Source organism: Bufo bufo, chromosome 5, assembly GCF_905171765.1.
Source record: "Bufo bufo chromosome 5, aBufBuf1.1, whole genome shotgun sequence".
Classification (NCBI taxonomy): Eukaryota; Metazoa; Chordata; class Amphibia; order Anura; family Bufonidae; genus Bufo; species Bufo bufo.
Window position 1 is genome coordinate 442,911,692 of NC_053393.1, and position 21,860 is coordinate 442,933,551.

Consider the following 21,860-nt stretch of genomic DNA (forward strand, 5'->3'; position numbering starts at 1 on the left):
TACACATATAAAGAATGGATTTAACACAATGTTGTTTAGCTACTGATTAGTGCTCAAAGTCATGCTGGGACTTCCTTCTTTGAGAGGGAACTGCTGCAATTATAAGCTGGACACAGAGCAGCTCACTTGGCTGCTGCAGTGAAAACACACTGCAAAAATATTGTTAAAATATTGGTAAAATTGAGAGTAGCTGGTGGAAGAGGGAAAATTTAGTTTTGATTTGAGGGACAGTTTCTTTATTTATTACACAATAGAACAGTAGCAAACTAACCACCTTTGGAATATTGTCAAGTATCAAGTCCTATAAGAAATTGTTACATGACATTAGATAGAAGATAGATATAAAGATAGATACATTTATAGATACATACACTCTTCAACATTGAAACTGCAAGGAAGAAGGTGGAATTATGCAAATCACAGGATGGATAGACATGTAAATGATACGCAAAAAAAAAAAAAAAGAAAGGAAATACCATATTCAAAACATCTCAATTTATTCAGTATTAAGTATGAACACCACGTGCAGAAATACACACTATCACGCTGAAAGCACTTGGGCATGAAAATCATCAAGATCTTCTACTGGCAGCTCCTTTTCAATTGCCGACCAGTGATATCCCAGATGTGCACAATGGGAGACAAGTCATGAGGCGTTCCTCTTCTATGATCGCATGTTTTGGCCATGCAGGCAGCACACAGTAGCACAAGCAATATGTGGCCTGGAGTTGTACAGTTTAAAACGGCTCCAGGGACACTTTGGAGATATGGCCATACCACTTGTTCCACAACCAAATCAATGTAACGCTGAGCTGTTATTGTGCCTGAAATGAAGACTAGATGTGTCCGGTTACTGTATATTATGACACCCACATCACCCCACATGTTGCATCCCACGTGGTTTGTAGACCAATCTCCTGCTATTGTACTGTCTGAGACAAAAGTGGGACTCATCTCTAAAGAGGAGAGATCTCCATTCCAGCCTCCATTGCCATCTTGCTGTGCACCATGATACTGCCGTGAAGTCAATAGAACACCTGTAGCTAGTCACCTGGGTTATAGCCCATAGTCATTCAGACACCTTCTGATGGTTTGGGTAGACACTGTTTCCACCCTAGGCTTAGGATGTGACGTCCAGCTTCACTAGTAGTACAGAATGGATCCTTATCAATCAGACCATCCGTCTGTGCAGAGGTTCACCTCTGTGCACATCTTGCTGTCCAGTTCCAGTTCATCATTGTCCTCCCAACCCTCTGGGATAGGCAACAATGAATAGGGCAGACATCTTGGCCCAGGTGCGTAGTGATCTGCTGGAGTGATAAGTCAAGGTCTTTTAGTTCAAGTATTCCGTCCCTCTCAGTTTTTGACAAGTGGTGATAACTGGCATGTCAACTAACAAGAGGCATCGCACAATCTTCCGTCTTGATAAAATTTTGAGGTTTCATGTGGCTAAAAAAAACTTTGCTTTCAATCTGGCTTTAATGCTTCTCCCACATACTACAGATTGGAGCTAGGTGCTTGAAAATTTGATCATCTGTAGATCTCAGCGACACCTGCTACTTCCTCAATTTACATAATCTTACCGTTTGTCATTGTTGGTGTTGGAATTTTAGTGTTGAGGAGTGTAGATAGTGTTTACCCGACAATAGATAAAAATGAGATGGATAGATAGATCGATCGATAGATAGATAGACTGTTACACTTTTGGTAAATGAGGCCAAATGAGTCTATAGAAATATGCCAGACACCTCACAGTGATGAATTGGCCAGACAACGCTGTGAACTTGTGCTATGGTGACTGGCAGCTCTCAATTTTGCTCTGTTTGGGTCTTGTAGCAGAACGTTACTAAGCTAATCAGACTGCACTTTGAAAGGGTTTACTTTTCTTGGCCTACCCTCCCTGGGAAACTATGGGCAAATGGGAGAAAGGAAACAGAGCAATACTTGAAAGTTTGTCTGTTTTGGAAAAGAAAACCGGACATAATTCAGCAGCTGAGGTAGCATGCATGTAGCTATAGGCATAAAATGGATTCTGTGCAGTGGCTGTGATGTGCACAGCAGGTAGTCACCGTAACAACAGCCGCAGTGTTTGAGGCGTGATCAGCAAAAATAAAAGAACTGCCAATTTCTGTGTAGAACAAAGTGTGCACTTATAATACAAGGAGACAGGCAGCGCTGCTGAAGAATGTAACACCAACGATGGATATTAGTAACACTAATTGTTGAGTTAATTTAAAATAAAAGATGAATATAGACATGAAGGAGAATAAGAGTCATGATGATGTCTTCTTTATTAACCAAATAACACCAGTAAAGATCCTTAGGCAAAATACCAGCTCAAAATAGGTTATACAATGATACTAAAGATGACATGGTTTAAAGGGGTTCTCAGACATTGAGGGCATATCGCTAGGATATGCTCCCAATGTCTGATAGATGCAGGACCCGCACCTGTCTTTAGTGAAGGAGGGCGCAACGTGCATGGACGGACACCTTCCATTCATTCCTATGGGAACGCTGAAAATAACCGAGCAGCGCACGTCACTATTTTCAGCAATTTCTTTGAAATGAATAGGAAGTGCGCCACCACTCTATTCACTTCCGTGGGGCTGACAGAAATAGTCGAGCCACCTTCACGCCCTCCTTCACTTTGCGGGCTCCATTCTAAAGATTCATGTAGGTCCCAGAGGTGAGACCTGCACCTAACAAACATTGGGAGCATATCCTAGCGATATACCCTCAATGTCTGAGGTGAGACATCCCCTTTAATGACTATAATGTAGTTATTATAAGAACCACAATAATAATGTTTATTCCACCATTAGTCATATTTAGTTATCTCATGGATGCGACCTGTGTGCTGAACCAGCATATGTACAGTATGTCTTATAACACTATTAGTTACAGATTGTCAGTGGGTCACATGCAGCGTTGGACTGAAGTCTCCTGGGCTCACAAGAGGAAATTATTCTGAGGGCCCACACTCTCCCTATAGGACCTTAAGGGACTTGTTTTACTAGGGTTCTTCTGGTACTTTGCTGCGCCAGTCCGACCCTGGTCACATGATGTGAACAGTGTCACATGAATAATACCATGGTTCACAGAACTTATCCATTGGCTATACTATTCCACTGAGCATAGAAAGGTGTGTAACCAGAATTTTAAATACATGTGTATTAGAAGATTTTATTATTTCTAAGTTTATAAATACATTTAAAAAACAAAAACTGGGTGAAAGCCTTGAACTGTTAGGGTATGTTCACATAAACCAAATTAAATAGGATAGCCTGCACAATAGTTACCTCAGCCCTGCTGCTGCTGGTGCACGTGAGTGGTTCGATTGGACCTTTACCTTTTCCTTTTATCTGTATATTGGTGTACGCGTATCCTTAGTAGCGTATAGTCCCTATGCAGACTCGGGCCAACCGTATGGTAACCATAGTATCAAATTGATATTGAAGTTTAACTCTTTTTGTTTATTTAATTTGGTTTACCATTTTCTTTTGATCTATCCCCTGATTAACCTGAAATATTATTACAAATGTATATGGGGAAACACGTTGGGTTTTACAAACATTTTTTGATAGGGTATATAGGGGCACAACCTTATGGGTGTATCTTTGGGCTGAGCCAGAGAAAGGGAGCATCTAGGGTCAGTATTCCCATAGTATGATTCCCCATTGCTCCACTCTCCCCACATACTGTATCAATGTGTCTTTTTTTGTGCCTTCACTTATCTAGCAGCTTTGCACTCGGTACATGCCCTCAGTCATAACTGACGTCTTGTCCTATGTCAGTTGGAGATCAGAGAGTTGGTCACATTGCATCACTTTCTAGCAGGTCAGAGAATAAGAAGTTTTGCAGGAGTTCTACTTTAAATATTACTTTATTAAAAAATATGTTCCCAAATACCTTTCATTAGTTATAATGGCTCATTACTTCATTGAGCTAATGAGCTGCCTCATCCTCCTCTCTACTCTGCTGGTCAGGGTTTATGATCCTGAATACAGATGATCATTAGCTGAATCTCTGTAGGAATGGAGTTCATGAGGAGACATCAAGTACTGAGAGGGCGGACAGGACAGACTGTGGTAATGGAGACTGTGATAATGGAGACTGCATACAAGTGCTGCTGCTCATTACCACACCCCCACCTCCTGTCTGCACTTCATGTCTCAACATTATGTTCAACTGTATTCAGGATCATAATCCCTGACAGGTAGAGCAGAGAGGAGGATGAGGCAGCTCTTTAGCTCAGTGTTCTGAAGTAACTTGTCCTGCTGTGTGATTAGGACAGGTTTTGTGTGTAGTCATAGGAGGGCGGCCATTTTATTTATGCTAATGATAGCTCCCCAGACAAAACAAACCCTTATAACTAATGAAAAGTATTTGGGAATATATTTATAATAAATAATATTTAAGTATTTTCAGTAATTTTATTTTCTTAATTATCGGAGAACCTCTTTAACATTGGGGGTCTGATCTGAGGTCCGATTAACATTGGGGGTCTACCCGGGGCTCTGTGCTGAGGTCTGGTTACCACTGGGGGTCTGATCCGAGATCTGACTTTTTTTTCCCCCGTATTTTTGCGTTATTAGTTGCGTATATTATGGGCGGGTCCTTGTTACAGGTGGAAAAATATGGTTTGTTTGTGTGTGTGTGTGTATATATATATACATACACACACACACATAATACTATATACAACCTCTTAAATCTATTGCTCTCATTGTACGTACATCTGTGTATGTGGAACTTGGTTTCGTCAAAGTAAAAAAATATATATTTGTACTGTATTAGTCAGTAAATATAAGATGAAAAAAAGATTGAGATTCCGGTATCAACCACTGAGGAATCTCAATCTTTTTTCATCTTATGGAACTTGGGGAATTCTCATCTTGGCACTTGGTGCCTTCTGTCAGCTGAAGGCCATAATGTTAAAATGTTCTTCACAGAGGTCCTCAACGTGATGCCATTGAAGCATGTTGTCTTGGACTCTGGCCCAGCCGGTGATGCCAAGCTAATATGGAGAGGCATTACCTGATCACAAATATGGCAGGCGTCAGAGAAGAAGCTACATCTCTGTCTTGCGGGTGAATAGATATTATTCCTACATGCATAGATTACTGATATTTCAAATCTTTTTTTTTTTTTCATTCAGTTTTTAGATTAATTGCCATTTAATACAGTACTCCAAAAGACAGGAGTCTTTTTTTTATACATTAAATACGTATGTTTATCTCTGTGTCTGCTGAACCATCTTCTGAACTGCTTGACACTGACAAAACTTCACTGCAGTTGATTCATTTCCATCTGTTTACATTTGTCTCCATCAGACAGTAATGAAACCACTTTCACACTATTAGTTGCTCATTAGAAATAAAACCCTCGCCACTGTTGCCTTGAGCTATTAATTCAGCAGTCCGCTCTTTGCTTAATAATTAATTTACAGTTTGTTTGGAAAGCTGAAGACGATCTGTTGGTGTGAAGAGCCGGATTAATTGCCGACATTATTTCTAATACCCATTTGAGATGATATAAACATTCCGTAAAACAATCAATTATTAATTTCACGCACATCTTTGTGACTGTTCTTGTCTCCTGATTCCTACAGTAAAATCTGACCTAGGTCAAGTGCATAGATGATCAGACAAATTATGTTCTGAACTTCTGTGCTCTCTGTAATTATGATTAGTTGTGAGCTTGCTAGTTCTAGAAGTATAAAGAATGATGAATACTGAGTGTACACAACTTGGTTTTACCAGAAAACATTCAACTTGTGACTGTTTTTAATATTATATTGTTTATTTCTGCAGTTTAAGGATCACTGCCTATTAAAGTGTACCTATAAACAAGTTTGCATAAATCAGTAGTACAAGTGGAGATAAGAAACTTTGGAAGATATCTTAATAGATAAAAAAAAAAAAGCCTCTTTCTTTACTTGCCAGTCTATGGAGACTGGAGGTGGAGGAGCAGGAGAATAGCTCCTATGATGTCTCCCATACACAGCACAGAGAAAAGAATAGATCCTCCTCCCCTATCTCTCTGTAGCATACCCTCAGAAGAAGCAGCAGTATGGAGACATTATATAGCAGCAATCATTGTAGCTATGAATCAATCACTGAGATGAGGTACACCACTTACTAAAGCCTTCAGATGTATCTCTGTGGGTGTATCACTGCCCCATTCTCCTTTGAGCCCTCCCCTCTACATAGACTCTATCAGCTGCATGCAACCTGTCCTCTCGGGGAAGAGGGGCCTCCGGATACAGTGAGTTATAAGTCAATATAATACATTCATTACAAAACAGTCGATAACAGACCTGGTATACCCATTAGTAACTCTTGTTATGGTTAGCACACTAGTAAAGGTAGAATTGCTTGGTGGTAGCTATCTTGTCCAGCAACATTCATAGAAGTGAACCACAGCACTAAGTCATCAAAGCAAAAAGTGGCTTTTTATTAAATGAATCATATTCGCTGTATCCATCAAAATAATTCAATATGAACAGTTATACCACGTGTAACATATTCTGTCTTGTGCAGGTAGTTCTCAAATCTAGCAGTGACTAGATCTAAATATGTTTCTATTAGAGGGGCAAAGGGTTAAAAGTAATATCAGGAAGTATTACTTTACTGAGAGAGTAGTGGATGCATGGAATAGCCTTCCTGCAGAAGTGGTAGCTGCAAATACAGTGGAGGAGTTTAAGCATGCATGGGATAGGCATAAGGCCATCCTTCATATAAGATAGGGCCAGGGGCTATCCATAGTACTCAGTATATTGGACAGACTAGATGGGCCAAATGGTTCTTATCTGCCGACACATTCTATGTTTACTTTTAAAACCACAGTATCAGGCATGTTGATATCCAATTGTTTGAGCCTTCTTTTCCCCATCATCTCCAGTCGGGGTAGAGTCAGGCCACTCCCATACACATTAGACGGTTGTCCATTTCTGCCAAAACCAGCAATTTCAGGCATCAGTCATTTAATGTGTAGGGCCACCTTAGAGGGTTAGGCTACTTTCACACTTGCGTTGTTGTTTTTCGGTATTCAGATCCGGCAGAGGATCTCAATACCAGAAAAAAATGTTTCCGTTTAGTCCTCATGCATTCTGGATGGAAAGAGATCCGTTCAGGATGTCTTCCGTTCCGGCAGCTTTCCGTTTTGTGACCGGACACAAAATCGCTGCAAACTGTGGTTTTGCTTCCGTTCATAAAAACGAAAAAAAAAAAAAAAAACGGCTCCAGCACTGAAAACAATGTAAGTTAATTGTGACGGATCAGTATTTTTAGATGCCTAAAAAACAGATCCGTCATCCATTGACTTTCAATGTATTTTTAGTAATGGATACAGTTTTCCCGTTTTGAATTCACGAATAGATGCATCCTGAAGTACAAAATCAATACAGATCCATTTAATTCCAGTATTGAGATCCTCTGCCGGATCTCAATACCAGAATGAACAACGCAAGGGTGAAATTAGCCTTAACTCACTCTAGCAAATGGCATTTATATGTAGACTATGGTAATACAAGACACTTACTAATGTATTGTGATTGTCCATATTGCCTCCTTTGCTGGCTAGATTAATTTTTCCATCACATTATACACTGCTCATTTCCAGGGGTTATGGCCACCCTGTAATCCAGCAGTGTTGGTTGTGCTTGCACTCTATAGAAAAAGGCTCTGGCCTCTCTGGTGGCCGGGACCGTGGGAGTGCACTGGGCGGGTATTTTTACTTATAATGTGCAAGGCATGACCAGCGCTGCTGGATTGTAGTGTGGTCGCAACCCCTGGAAAACGAGCAGTGTATAATATGATGGAAAAATGAATCCAACCAGCAAAGAAGGCAATATGGATGATCACAATACATTAGTAAGTGGCTTGTATTAACATTGTGGATAGGGGACAAGTTGTTGCCACAGGTCAACCCCTTTAAAGCCAAGAATGTCTCATTGATGTGGGTTTGTCCACTGGGACCACCTCAAACACCCATTTTCTTCATGACTGTCTTCTGAAACAGCACCAGGGCCAACCTAGCACTGTGTAAGGAACTGTGAAAGAGTCAAGTGAAACCTGCCAACACCAAAGGGATTAGAAATATAAAGAAATATATTTAAAGCGCATCTGTCAGCAGATTTGTACCTATGAAACTGGCTGACCTGTTACATGTGCGCATGGCAGCTGAAGACATCTGTGTTGGTCTCATGTTCATATGTGGCCACACTGTTAAGTTTTAATATATGCAAATGAGCCTCTAGGAGCAACAGCGCGTTACCATTGCACCTAAAGGCTCTGCTCTTTCTGTAATTGCTTCACCCTCTGCACTTCGATTGACAGGGCCAGGCGTGATCACGTTTACACTGCCTGGACCTGTCAATCAAAGTGCAGAGGGCGTGGTAGTTGCAGAGAGAGCAGAGCCTCTAGGTGTAATGGCAACGCTCCCGTTGCTCCTCGAGGCTCATTTGCATATATTAAAATGTAGTTTATCTACAATGCGGACACATATCAACATGGGACCAACACAGATGCCTTCAGCTGCGAAGCGCACGTGTAACAGGTCAGCCAGTTTCATAGGTACAAATCTGCTGACAGATGCCCTTTAAAGCTACAAAATTTACTGCAGAGATGGCCACTGTAAAAAAAAATGTGTTGAATTCAGAATTTGCTGTGGATTTCACCCTTTGCAGTTCTTAAAATAGAGCAGTACCTGGATGGGATTTCATAAAACCGCTTTATGATTGCCAGATCATTTCCGATATTGGATTTGGCTTTAAATTAAAACAGTTAAAAAAAAGCATACGTCAAAACAAGCTGTGATCATAGAGAGGAAATATAGAAATATTTATTGTGCTGCATATATTCCCTATGGATGAATTCTATTAACCTATAGGATGTGAATGCAGCTGTTGACCTGCAGAGGGTGCTGTTGTACTGTACTGCACACCGCTGAGCCCTAGTCCTGGGGGAAGGGACTGCTAGCCTCTCACATATTTCTTGCAGCAGTCTAGCCCTAGTCTGGTAAACAACCTAGAATTGTGGGCAGTGTCCCTTCTCCAGGCTCTGCACCAAGTATGAAATCATCAGACTCGGCCCGGACTACAGCTGTCAGATGGTAATAGTTTTTGGAGCAGGAGTCTGCAGAAATAGGCATTTAATTGTTAAAATCCAAGCGGCTATATATTGTACTGTTATTATATTACTTTCATTAAGGTAATGTGCGTGAGTCATTCATTACCGCTGTAATTTGTGTGAATGCATTGTTGACATCGCCTAAAAGGAAAAGTTCATTTTTGGTGTATGCCGCCCCAATTAACGTTAAGTGAGTTAGATGATATTTTCCAGTTTTTCTGCCGCTGTGTTCTCCATTAACGTATTAATAAAGATTGCCGCGCATTGATTTTTCCATGTCCTAAGCCTCGGTGTATTACTATGTGTTTTCAATGCATTAGCGGTCTGGCTTATAAAAGCAAGCCACATATTATTGGGTATGAGAATCCCAGATTGTGGGAAAATGCAGTGCAAGCGAGACGGGAGCGAGGGAACAAAGTTTCTGTCACCTGCCCCAGAGCAGAACTTTAAGGTCCCTTTCAGATGGGTGGTGATAAACTTCTCCATGTCTGTACTGTCTGTATTTATTGTGCTGTTGCATGAAAATGTGACCTAAGTGGTGCTATCTGCATGCCGAAAATCAAACATATGAATTGGCTCATTGACTAGAAAGGGTCAGTGTTTAGTCCAGAAACAGTCCATTTAACGCTGTGTCAGAACCTGGACATCAACATCTCTTGTCTGAATGAGCCCTAAGTAAGAATTACCATATTTCCAGGGGCGTAACTACCATAGAGGCAGACCATACGACTGCTATAGGGCCTATGGCAAGAGGGGGCCCAGTTTTGATCATCTCCTCTTCTGCTGGGGGTGAAGACTTGGTCAGGACTCTACCTTCTAAAGCAGGCACCCTCAAACTGCGGCCCTCCAGCTGTTGTAAAACTACAACTCCCACAATGCCTTGCTGTAGGCTGATACCTGTAGGCTGTTCGGGCATACTGGGAGTTGTAGTTTTGCAACAGCTGGAGGGCCGCAGTTTGAGGAGGCCTGTTCTAAAGGAACGACTTTTAGCAAATGACACAGTGGAAAAAATGGCCCATTGAAAGGGTTTTATGCGGAAACCCTTCTGTCCTGTGTGGGGGGGGCCTGGTATGATCCTTGCTATGGGGCCCTTACTTCTCTATGTACACCACTGCGTATTTCTTTACCATTCAGTAACCTATAGTACATGGATTTAAAGGCAACCTGACATCTCAGATATGCTGCCCCCAGTACCCTATTCATGCGCTTATGGAGCTCTGGAAGCAGTTCTTGTTGCGGTATTCTAACTAGTAAATGCGCTAAGAATGCACTTTTAATCTTCTTCCCGCCATATGGAAATGAGTCTGTTTAAGTCAAGGTTTCCCCGTCCAACCCCAACTCCTGCAGCTTGATTGACGTTCTCTAAGGCAGGGAACAAATATTGTTCACAAATCTGTCTAAATCTGTTTTCGTGAGCACTTCTCCTTTGCTGAGATAATCCATCCCACCTCACAGGTGTGGCATATCAAGGCGCTGATTAGACAGTATGAATATTGCACAGGTGTGCCTTAGACTGCCCACAATGAAAGGCCACTCTGAAATGTGCAGTTTGATCAAATAGCACAATGCCACAAATATCGCAATGTTTGAGGGAACGTGCAATTGGCATGCTGACTGCAGTAATGTCTACCAGAGCTGTTGCCCGTGCAACGAATGTTCATTTCTCTACCATAAGCCGTCTCCAAAGGCGTTTCAGAGAATTTGGCAGTAGATCCAACCGGCCTCACAACCACAGACCACGTGTAACTACACCAGCCCAGGACATCCACATCCAGCATGTTCACCTCCATGATCGTCTGAGACCAGCCACCCGGACAGCTGCAACAACAATCTGTTTGCATAACCAAAGAATTTCTGCACAAACTGTCAGAAACCGTCTGAGGGGAGCTCATCTGCATGCTCGTTGTCCTCATCAGGGTCTAGACCTGACTGCAGTTCGTCGTCGTAACCGATTTGAGTGGGCAAATGCTCACATTCGATGGTGTCTTGCATGTTGGAGAGGAGTTCTGTTCACGGATGAGTCCCGGTTTTCACTGTTCAGGGCAAATGGCAGACAGTGTGTGTGGCGTCGTGTGGGTGAGCGGTTTGCTGACGTCAACGTTGTGGATCGAGTGGCCCATGGTGGCGGTGGGGTTATGGTATGGGCAGGCTTATGTTATGGACAACGAACACAGGTGCATTTTATTGATGGCATTTTGAATGCATAGAGATACTGTGACGAGATCCTGAGGCCCACTGTTGTGCCATTCATCCACGACCATCACCTCATGTTGCAGCATGATAATGCACGGCCCCATATTGAAAGGATCTGTACACAATTCCTGGAAGCTAAAAACATCCCAGTTCTTGCATGGCCAGCATACTCACCGGACATGTCACCCATTGAGCATGTTTGGGATGCTCTGGATCGGCGTATATGACAGCGTGTTCCAGTTCCTGCCAATATTCTGCAACTCCGCACAGCTATTGAAGAGGAGTGGACCAACATTGCACAGGCCACAATCAACAACCTGATCAACTCTGTGCGACGGAGATGTGTTGCACTGCGTGAGGCAAATGGTGGCCACACCAGATACCGACTGGTTTTCTGACACGTCCCCCCCCCCCCCCCAGTAAGGCAAAACTGTGCGCATTTCAGAGTGGCCTTTTATTCTGGACAGTCTAAGGCACACCTGTGCAATATTCATGCTGTCTAATCAGCACCTTGATATGCCACACCTGTGAGGTGGGATGGATTATCTCGGCAAAGGAGAAGTGTCACTAACACAGATTTAGACAGATTTGTGAACAATATTTGAGAGTAATGGGTCTTTTGTGTATGTAGGAATGTTTCAGATCTTTGAGTTCAGCTCATGCAAAATGGGAGCAAAACCGAAAGTGTCTCACCTATGTGGCTATATATATATTTCCATATATTGCGGATCAATTACACAATGGACCCTGCGCCTGACGAACCCAATTGACTTATAATGGGGTAGGTCAAGTTCTGCCACATTGATATTGCAGCACCCGTATTGCAAATGTGAACAGAGCCTTACATGGTTACAACACCATAACACACCTCAGGTGCTTTCGACCTTCTTGCTGAAAATTAATCAATCAATAGAGGACAATAATCTCTCTTTCAAAAAGAGGTTCTGCAACAGCTGAGGTGTGTGTATCATAATTAAAAAAAAAAGGGCCCCCCCCCCCCCAGTATACTCTACAAAGAATATTCTATCAGTATAAATGCACTTATTTGTGGCTCTGGTTGGAGACTTCTAATATTCTTATAATTTACAGTAGAGGGTACATTGTCCCATATATATTATCAGTAGTGATGGTGAGGATGAGGTAAGTGATTTTCATGCCTCTTAGTTGAGGGGTACACAAGTGAGGCTACTTTTACACTCGCGTTTGGTGCGGATCCGTCTTGTATCTGCACAGACGGATCCGGACCAATAATGCAAACGCTTGTGATGGTTCATAACGGATCAGTTTGCATTATTTATTAAAAAAAAGTCTTAGTCAAAACGGATCCGTCTTGACTTACATTGAAAGTCAATGGGGGACGGATCAGTTTTCAATTACACCATATTGTGTCAGTGAAAAACGGATCCATCCCCATTGACTTACATTGTAAGTCAAGACGGATCCGTTTGGCTCCGCATAGTCAGACGGTCACCAAAACGCTGCAAGCTGCATTTTAGTGACCGTCTAAAAAACGCTACGGAGACCAAACGCAGCCAAATTGATGCATTCTGAACGGATCCTTATCCATTCAGAATGCATTGGGGCTGAACTGATCCGTTTTGGGCCGCTTGTGAGAGCCCTGAAACGGATCTCACAAGCGGACCCAGAAACGCCAGTGTGAAAGTAGCCTAATAAGGCTATGGGGGAGATTTGTTCCTTACACGAGACGTGTACGTTGCTACCACATAAACAACCTACTGTACCCAGGAAGGCCTTTGTGTTTGGACAGTTGGTGACAGAACACGGGCGCACATTATCTCATCTGCTCGTAGACATTGCTCAGCTAAAAGCTTCGGATGAATGCCAGAGTCTTGCAATGCTTTTGCATTAGGTCTCATGCACATGCAAAATCTAACCCCGCTAACAGCACAATCAGATCTCAGGAGGCCGATCAAGCCTTCAAGTCTTTACCAGCATTCTTCATCATTCATTTTCTTGTTTTTTTATGTATTAAAGAGGCAGTAAACATCATATAGAAGTTAGAATAATGTGAGTTTATAAGATTTACTTTCTATTATATATGTCTGCAAGCAAAGAGTAGTCCCCTTAAATTAAAGGGGTTGTCCAAGAGTTCACAAAACATTACTGAAAGCAGGGAATGTGGTAAAACACAAAAATACAACTTGTACTCACCTTGTAAATGACCCGCCGCTCCAGCACATTCCGGGGGTCCCTTTGGTCTTTATTGACTTGTCCCACAGTAATGTCATGCAGTACCTGCACATGTGACCCCTGCAGACAATCACTGGTGTCAGCGGTCTTGTGCCATGCATGCAGGCATCACCAGTTAGGCCAGTCATTGGAATGCATGTATAGCATGCCATTGCTTCAGGGTGATGACCAGAGGCTGGCGGGAGCACCATAGTGCGGTAGATTTACCAGGTTATACGTTTTTTAAATCTACTATACAGGTAATGCTTGCTGGCTCACATTCACTACTGGCAGGGGAGGTAACCAGTTGGGGGGTTGTACATGAACAGCCTGAAAATGGCGGCACTGATTGGATAGAGTGAGTCTGTGCAGGTACACATCCCCAACTTGTTACCACCCATCTGTACCCTTACTGCAGACTGCTAGCAATTCAGTCATAACTTCTAGTAGAAATAATAAAGGAACGGCACAACATAGAGTTATAAGAATAGATGCTCCAGAATTGTTATTACATGGAGAATGCATGAAGCTATTAAAACAGACATGTCAGGAGCGGTGACAGGTCCTCTATAAGTAAAGGTTCCTCCAAACATTACAATAGTTTACTATGGGTCCCAACGTTTTTACTAATCATAATACATGATAATAAACATACAAAGTTCTTATGATAGAAAGCTCTTTAATATGCTGATGGGTAACAAGGAAGTAGCTCCCCTGTGAAAATACTTCTTCCACTGTAGTTCCGCCACAACTTGAGAGGCACTTATTACTTTAATCTGCTTTGACATAAAATAGGACAGAAGCAGTATTATAGATTTTCCTCCCAGCCATGTAATTAATAATATAAAAAAGCTCAGAAATAATATTTGCACACACACACACTTTTAAATAATATTTTTTTATACTTTTCTTGTGGTGGTTGTGCAGTCCGTTAAAATCTTGATTTCTCACCCACTCGGTTTAGTTTGAGGAACTGAAAAAGAAAAGAACGCTCAGCCTGCACCTGCTTTGCAATCCACATACGCTTATTTTAAGCTTAGTTATATGTGGCTGCCAGAAGCGGCCGTTGCCTGCTGTCCTCCTGTAACCTCGTCCTGGGTAGACTGATTAAATGTCTGCCTTAATCCATGCTACTAGAAATCATAACCTTTAATCCGATGATTATTGAAAACCTGCAAAACCATTATTTGGATCTGGCGCTTAACCAAAATTACCTTTGTAACTGAATTTACTCCATTCTGACCAGTGCTTCAAAAAATAGCAGCTGGATTCTGACTGGTTACTTGAAAACACTTGCAGTTTTTGTCTGCACTGTTTTTCACATGGGTCCTATGTACCGTATGCATCAGCCCTGCATCCTTCATGAAAGTATGGTATCATGCAAGAGAATGGGATTTTAAACGACGTGTAATATATATATATTTATTTATTTATTTATTTTTTACAAACTAAAACCAGATAGTGACACGTTTTTTTTTTTTTAAATCTGGTTTTATTTTCTAATTGTAGGCTTTTTTTGGTTCTATATTCTGCACATGATTTTGGGTCAGCCATCTTACCCGAGCTGTTGTTAAGCTACTTTCACACTAGCGTTAATATTTTCCGGTATTAAGATCGATCATAGGGTCTCAATACTGGAAAAAACGCTTCTGTTTTGTCCCCATTCATTAACTGAACAGAACGGAATGCTCCAAAATGCATTCCGTTCCGTTCTTATACCGGAAAGGAAACCGTCCAAAATGCAAGTCAATGGGGACGGATCCGTTTTCTCTGACACAATAGAAAACTGATCCGTCCCCCATTGACTTTCTATGCTGATCCGTCCCCCATTGACTTTCTATGCTATGGCTATGTTACAGATAATACAACCAGATCCGTTCATAACGGATGCAGATGGTTGTATTATCAGAAACAGAAGTGTTTTTGCTGAACCCTGCCGGATGCAGCAAAAACGCTAGTGTGAAAGTAGCCTTAGCAGCATTTAAAGATGTGGTTTGCAGCAGCCACATAGACATTAGGAACATCTAGTCTGGAAATGGTCACTGACTTCTATGGGAAAGCTTTCTAGGCATGCTCTGCGACCTATGTAGAGGTCATTGTGCAGGGCGGGTAAGGCTGCTTTCACACAGCCAGTGTTTGGTCAGTGGTGATCCGTCATGGCTATAGAAGACATAATACAACCGGATTCGTTCATGGCGGATGCATGCGGTTGTATTATTGTAACGGAAGTGTTTTTGCTGATCCATGACAGATCTGCAAAAAACGCTCGTGTGAAAGTAGCCTAATCTGTATAGGTGTTACCTATCATTGTAGTGCTGTCTGTGATGATAATTAGTTGAGGAAGACGGTGAGAAAGAATACAGGGCCATCCACCATACGGAAACACTGCAAGCAAACTGTAAATCTGCTATGTCTTACTTCACCACTCTGGTTTATAAATCTAAGGCTACTTAAAGGGAACCTGTCACCGGGATTTTGTGTATAGAGCTGAGGACATGGGTTGCTAGATGGCCGCTAGCACATCCGCAATACCCATTCCCCATAGCTCTGTGTGCTTTTATTGTGTAAAAAAAACGATTTGATACATATGCAAATTAACCTGAGATGAGTCCTGTACGTGAGCTGAATCAGGGACAGGACTCATCTCAGGTTAATTTGCATATGTATCAAATCTTTTTACACAATAAAAGCACACAGAGCTATGGGGACTGGGTATTGTGGATGTGCTAGCGGCCATCTAGCAATGCATGTCCTCAGCTCTATACACAAAATCCTGGTGACAGGTTCCCTTTAAGGATGTGTACCAGAGCCCACCACAAGGCCTGTTTGCCTTGGCTGCTGTGGACCTAATTTATGTCTACAGAGAAAGGTGGCAAAAAAAAGGTGCGAGCTCAAAGATAGCAGACTTGACAGATGCCAAGGAGTAGCAGGAGAAAAGAACAAGCAAGAATCTAAGTCAGGAAAGTCAGTGGGAGCCATATCAGGTGACAAGGGCTTAATCCAGAGACAAGCCAGTCAATACACTAGAACAGACAGTTGAAGCAAGATCATTAGACAAGGGGTTAGTCCAGAGAAAAGTCCGTACACAAGAAGGTCCAACAGAAATGCAGCACAGCTCTGAGCACACAGAATTAACAGGAGCCAGGACCTAAAGAATACTGTGGGTCTAACATGTGCCAAGATAGTGCCCCTAAACGATAATGCACTGCAAAAGAAACATATATTGCCCAGTATATACCAGTATTTATATATATATATATATATATATATATATATATATGTTTAGAATGATGGTCTAGGGGCAACATATGCAACAGGTACCCCTCATAGTAAGAACTGTACCACTCCCATCCTTGCTCTAACACAGGGATACATCTGCTCAATGTTTACAATGTCACCTGCAGGCTATGGTACAGAATAGTGACATGCAGTGACACTGCTTGATTTTTTTGAGAACTATCTGCCACAGTTCTGAATTGGGAAACAGTCATTATAATTGCTCTGGATCTTTCTCTGACACTTGGTTTGTCTTAACAAATACACTTTTTTTTATAGTTCGTTTTCCTTTTGGAAATGGGCACCATATTATCTGTTCAGGCATGGAGTCCAAATGTAATAACATTTTCTGTTTGATCTAATGGTATTAGGGTATTTTCCATTATTTTCCCCTGATGTTTCCAGGCCTTTACCCATTGTGACGCTCAGTCCTGCAGAACAAAAGCCTTATTAGTTTGCTATCCAAACCCAATAAAATCCAGTAGTGCTAACCAGATCTGACATTTGCAATTGGCTTCTGAAAGAAACATTCAAAGACAATGATTATTCCGTCTCTGAAATGTCTTGTAATGTCCTTTTCCCTAAACCATATAAAGGACTGGAGAAGACCCTATTATCCAGAGAAGAACACTGCTGCAAAGAGCTATCCAGGCCAAGCAGCTTCCCTAGTGACAGCTAATATTTGGTATGAGGGATGCTAAATCTACATTCTCCCAGATTTTATGACAATCGGTACATGACATTGATGATTGGACCTATTTAAAGGCCAGAGAGGCTCGGTCAGATTTTCTAATAGGCATCAGGACACGGGTTGTTGTCATAGACAGTGCCTTTGAAGAGCATCTGTCAGCTTTCATGATGCATAGTATTCTTTATGCTACTCCTCTGCTATTCTTCCTGGAAATGTGTGAATGATTGAAAATTGGGTGTTACTATTCTTATTGACAGTAGGGTGTCACTATACAGTCTGAAACTATCAGCAATGATTGGTCAGTGTAGCAACATGCCCCTTTGACAGATTTAACTGGAAACACCCAGTTATCTATTTTTTTCCTAAATTTCCAGGAGGAATAACAAAAGAATGAAACAACACAGTTCTGCCTTGGTGTTTTTATTTCTTTTAGTATACTAATTATTGTATCTTTGCTGTAAGAGAAATCAGTGTCCATGATCTGTCTTCATAGTGGAATTCTGATGGGGATTTGTCTATACACAGTATTCAAGCTGCAGTGTAAAGTATGGTAGAGGGCAAAGCAGCAGTCTCCTACTAGTAAATGCAATATTTTCTGACAGATGTGCCTTATTGTCTTCCATTTCATCTACTTTACATCTGTGTTTTCCTGAAATTATATATAAAGGTGGACCAGATGAAGCCTAATTAGTGGCGATACACGTTTGGCGCACATTGACCCCCCTCCTGCCTCTGGACCAGTTCCCATTATTGGTGATATCCTTATGTTGTTTCTTTGCAGTGCTATCATTTCTGCTTTTGCTGCACATCTTCTTATTTGTTGCCTGTATTTTCCTTTGCTGATTTTGGGATATATATTTAGATGTTTTTCCTTTCATGTGGAATCACTTTATTGACCCCAAGTTTAACTACATGTTGTTGGGGGAAGGAGGGTTCTGGGAGGTAGGTGTGTATCAAGGTCGTTCTCCTTGCATTTATCTACCGAGTGTACTTTTAAGTGTTTTTACTGGAATTTGTGTTTGTACATTTCTTACTAGCCGATAAAATTATTTCTATTTTTCAGTAGATGTTTTGGGTGCTCACCGCTTTTTTCACAGTTTCTAGTTTGAGTGCATATTCAGTATAAAGGCGATAAATAAAGTGATTTCAGCATAATCTCCTTGTAAGGGTGTACAATAATCATCAAGCAGTCATTATATTATATTCTAAATATCCAAAATATTTAATATTTGTCCGGCTGCTGATTTTCTACTTGTACGAGGATTGACATTAGGGGCGTAACTATAGCCATAGCACTTGCTATGGGGCCAAGATGTTGGGGGACAGTTAGGTTCAAGAACATTGTAGCTTTTTGTGGGGAATAAAATATGGTGGCTTTTTGTCCTAATGTGGGTTTTCTGATATATTGTGCTATTATACATACCTTTAATTATTGCTATTTATGGTGCTGTTTATTTTCTTAGACTAGGTGGTGGGGCCCCATCTTATTTTGCTTTGGGGCCATATGAATGATAATGACGCACTTGATTTACATTCTTACTTTTTCATAGATTTATGACTGAAGCAGCTCGACGTGAACAAGAAACCTTAAAGAAGAAAATTCAGCCCAAACTCTCCCTAACATTGTCAAGCTCTGTATCCCGTGGAAATGTGTCAACACCGCCCCGCCATGGCAGTGGCAGCCTCACCCCTCCAGTCACTCCACCCATCACTCCATCGTCTTCATTCCGCAGTAGCACCCCTACAGGTAAGCGATAGTACTGCATGATAGTGATTAGACATTTAGGAGCACATTTATTAAGACCGGCGTTTAAGACACCAGTCTTAATAAACCCCTAAGCTGGTTTTTTAGTTTAATAAATGGCTCCCTTAGTCTCTAATATGTATTTATTAATCAGTACTAAATTTGTTTCTGTCCGAGTTATAATAAATGATGAGTTAATGGCCATGGACACCTTTGCCCTGAATGTTTATTGTTCATTTGTTTTTTAAATGCAACATTCAACTTTCTAGATAGTCTGCTTTAAAAATCTGTTCCTATTTTGCTTCTGCGGTGTGGGATAGTTCTTCACCTAGCTGCTGATGCTTCTGAATCTGGGGAGGAGGTTGTACACACAGATCAGAGTGTGGAGAGGGGGGAAAGCATCTAAGGGCAACCTCACACAGGCTCTAGTTAGGGAGGAAAGCACATGCGCCACAGAATCTGTTTCTGTCAATGGAAGTGAGAGGAGATCCCTTATGAAATGTACAAGTGAAAATCAGTCCAGGAATGAAGCTGTGCTAATACATGAGAGCTAGTAAAGACAGCAACATCCTCTACATATAGAGCTTTCATTTAGCATGGATGGGAGGAAAAACATCTTCATGAAAAAAGTCTAAAACTAGAAGCAATCTGCAGTTTGATTATCAGGGATGTGAAAATAAATGAATGAAAATTGCAGAATAAAACGTATATAAAATCATCTTTTCATGTAAAAGGTGTCCATAGCCTTCAAAGAAGTTGCGCTAACTTTGCAAGTTGTACCCTATTCACAGCCTTACCCCCACCGATCCCAAGAACAGTGGTCATGTCCCTATGAACTGATAGAGGAGCAGATTGAGCATGTGCTGCCACTCCATTTATTCTTTATGGGACTGCCTGAGATACCCAGGTACAGAGCTTGGCTACTTCAGGAGGTCCCATAGAGAATGAATGCAGCAGGGTACATCCTTGACCTGCTGCTCCACCAGAAAAGGGGAACGGTACCCTAGTTCTTAGGATCGGTGGGGACTTGAAAACTTGGCACAACTCCTTAAAGCTGGTTTTGAAGTGATATTTGTCACTAACCGTTAATAATGTCACAGGAGCTTTATGTTAACGTAAGGTTAGTCTTGGATGTAGAAGTTCTAGCTGCTGACGCTGCTTTCCTTCTTAACTAAAAAAGTGACCCTTTATTATGACATTTGCGATATGCCACCAATGTCTAAGATGAGACAACCCCTTTACACATCCATTAACATCAATTAGTTGGAGACACATTTCTCTTTCTGGAAGACTTGGACCATGCAATGCTTCATTTCCCCTGTGGAGGCACTGCAGGAAAGTTATACTCCTGTGATTATTTTCAGAAAACCTCGTAACTAATAGTGATTGTCAAAAGTGGACAACCCCTTTAATAATACTTTGCAGAGTAGCAGTCATTTCAGATAGTTTCTAACTATGCATAGTTTGCTTCATTATTCGTAGTTTGTCCATTATGTTTGGTGGATAAAAGTAGAGCCTTTTTCTTGTAAAATTTTTGGGGTAAAATAGAAGGGCAATTTAAAGTTAATTACATTTTAGCATTTTGGAGAATTACAGCATTTTGGTGTGCATTCTTAGTATATTAGATACGTAACCACCTTGGAGGCTCCTGTTTTATTAAACACAGGTCTATAGCTTGTTGTATAAGTGGAATAATTGAGTAAGTATGTACCAGACACTCTAAGCCCTGTGGATTGGAAAGTCTTATCCCACATCACTGCCGGAGACGCTGCAGAGCAGTCTCGCCTTTTCATATCTGACTATGGACGTCATAAATTCATCTTTTTTGCCTTGAAAGCATCACTCCAAATCACCCTCATTTTGGGTACTGGCGTCTTTTTTTTTTATGCTCGACGGCCAGTATATAATGACTTTAAGATTCCAATGTAAACACTCCTTTTCCTGCACAATGATTAGAATTTAGAAATTGTTAATCATGCATGAAAATTTTAGAAGTACCCCAAACGATGTTAGCTAACGGTCATTCCTTTATGGAGTTGATCTTCATTGGATACTTTTATCAGTTTCTGCAACATAATTAGGAAAAAAAGTTATATTAAAATCATTCAGTTGCCAGCAGGGTAGAAATGAAAAGCCATATAGTGCAATAATTATAGTCCAGAGCCTGGAGAGTGCGGTGGAACAGGGGGGACCCATCTCACACCGACTGCTTCATTCTTTGACAGCTTGCCAATAACTAGATGAAGTCTGTAAAATATCAAACAAGTGGAATAATTTAGCAATTTTCCAAATCCATTTTGAAAAATCAGTGTAGTACTAGTTGTCACAGACAATAAAGGAAGCTGCTATTTTAAAGGGGTTGTCCGAAATGTGCAGGAAATATCATAGAGTAATAAAATAATCTTTAAAATGTGCCATCACTCCAGTGTTCTAGTCCATGCCATTTCTGGTCCCTGTTATCCAGAAGTGATGAAGCCCTGTTCCTCATCACTTGACCTCTGCAGCCAATCACTGACCTCAGCAGTCACTTACTGTTCATGCACACATGATCACTACTTCACTGCACATGGGTTGAGGTATGTTGTGAAGTGAGATATATTACACTTGCCTACTGCCAAATAAAAGAAAACTC

General features: G+C 41.3%; 1 protein-coding gene across 1 annotated transcript in view; it reads left to right on the forward strand.

Moving 5' to 3' along the window:
• The window catches only part of JAZF1 (JAZF zinc finger 1), a 293,318-nt gene that overhangs the window by 214,053 nt on the left and 57,405 nt on the right, over positions 1-21,860 (forward strand). The window contains exon 3 of the mRNA XM_040433576.1: positions 19,035-19,231. Coding sequence (XP_040289510.1) covers positions 19,035-19,231 — 197 coding nt within the window. The remainder of the gene's footprint in view (positions 1-19,034; positions 19,232-21,860) is intronic.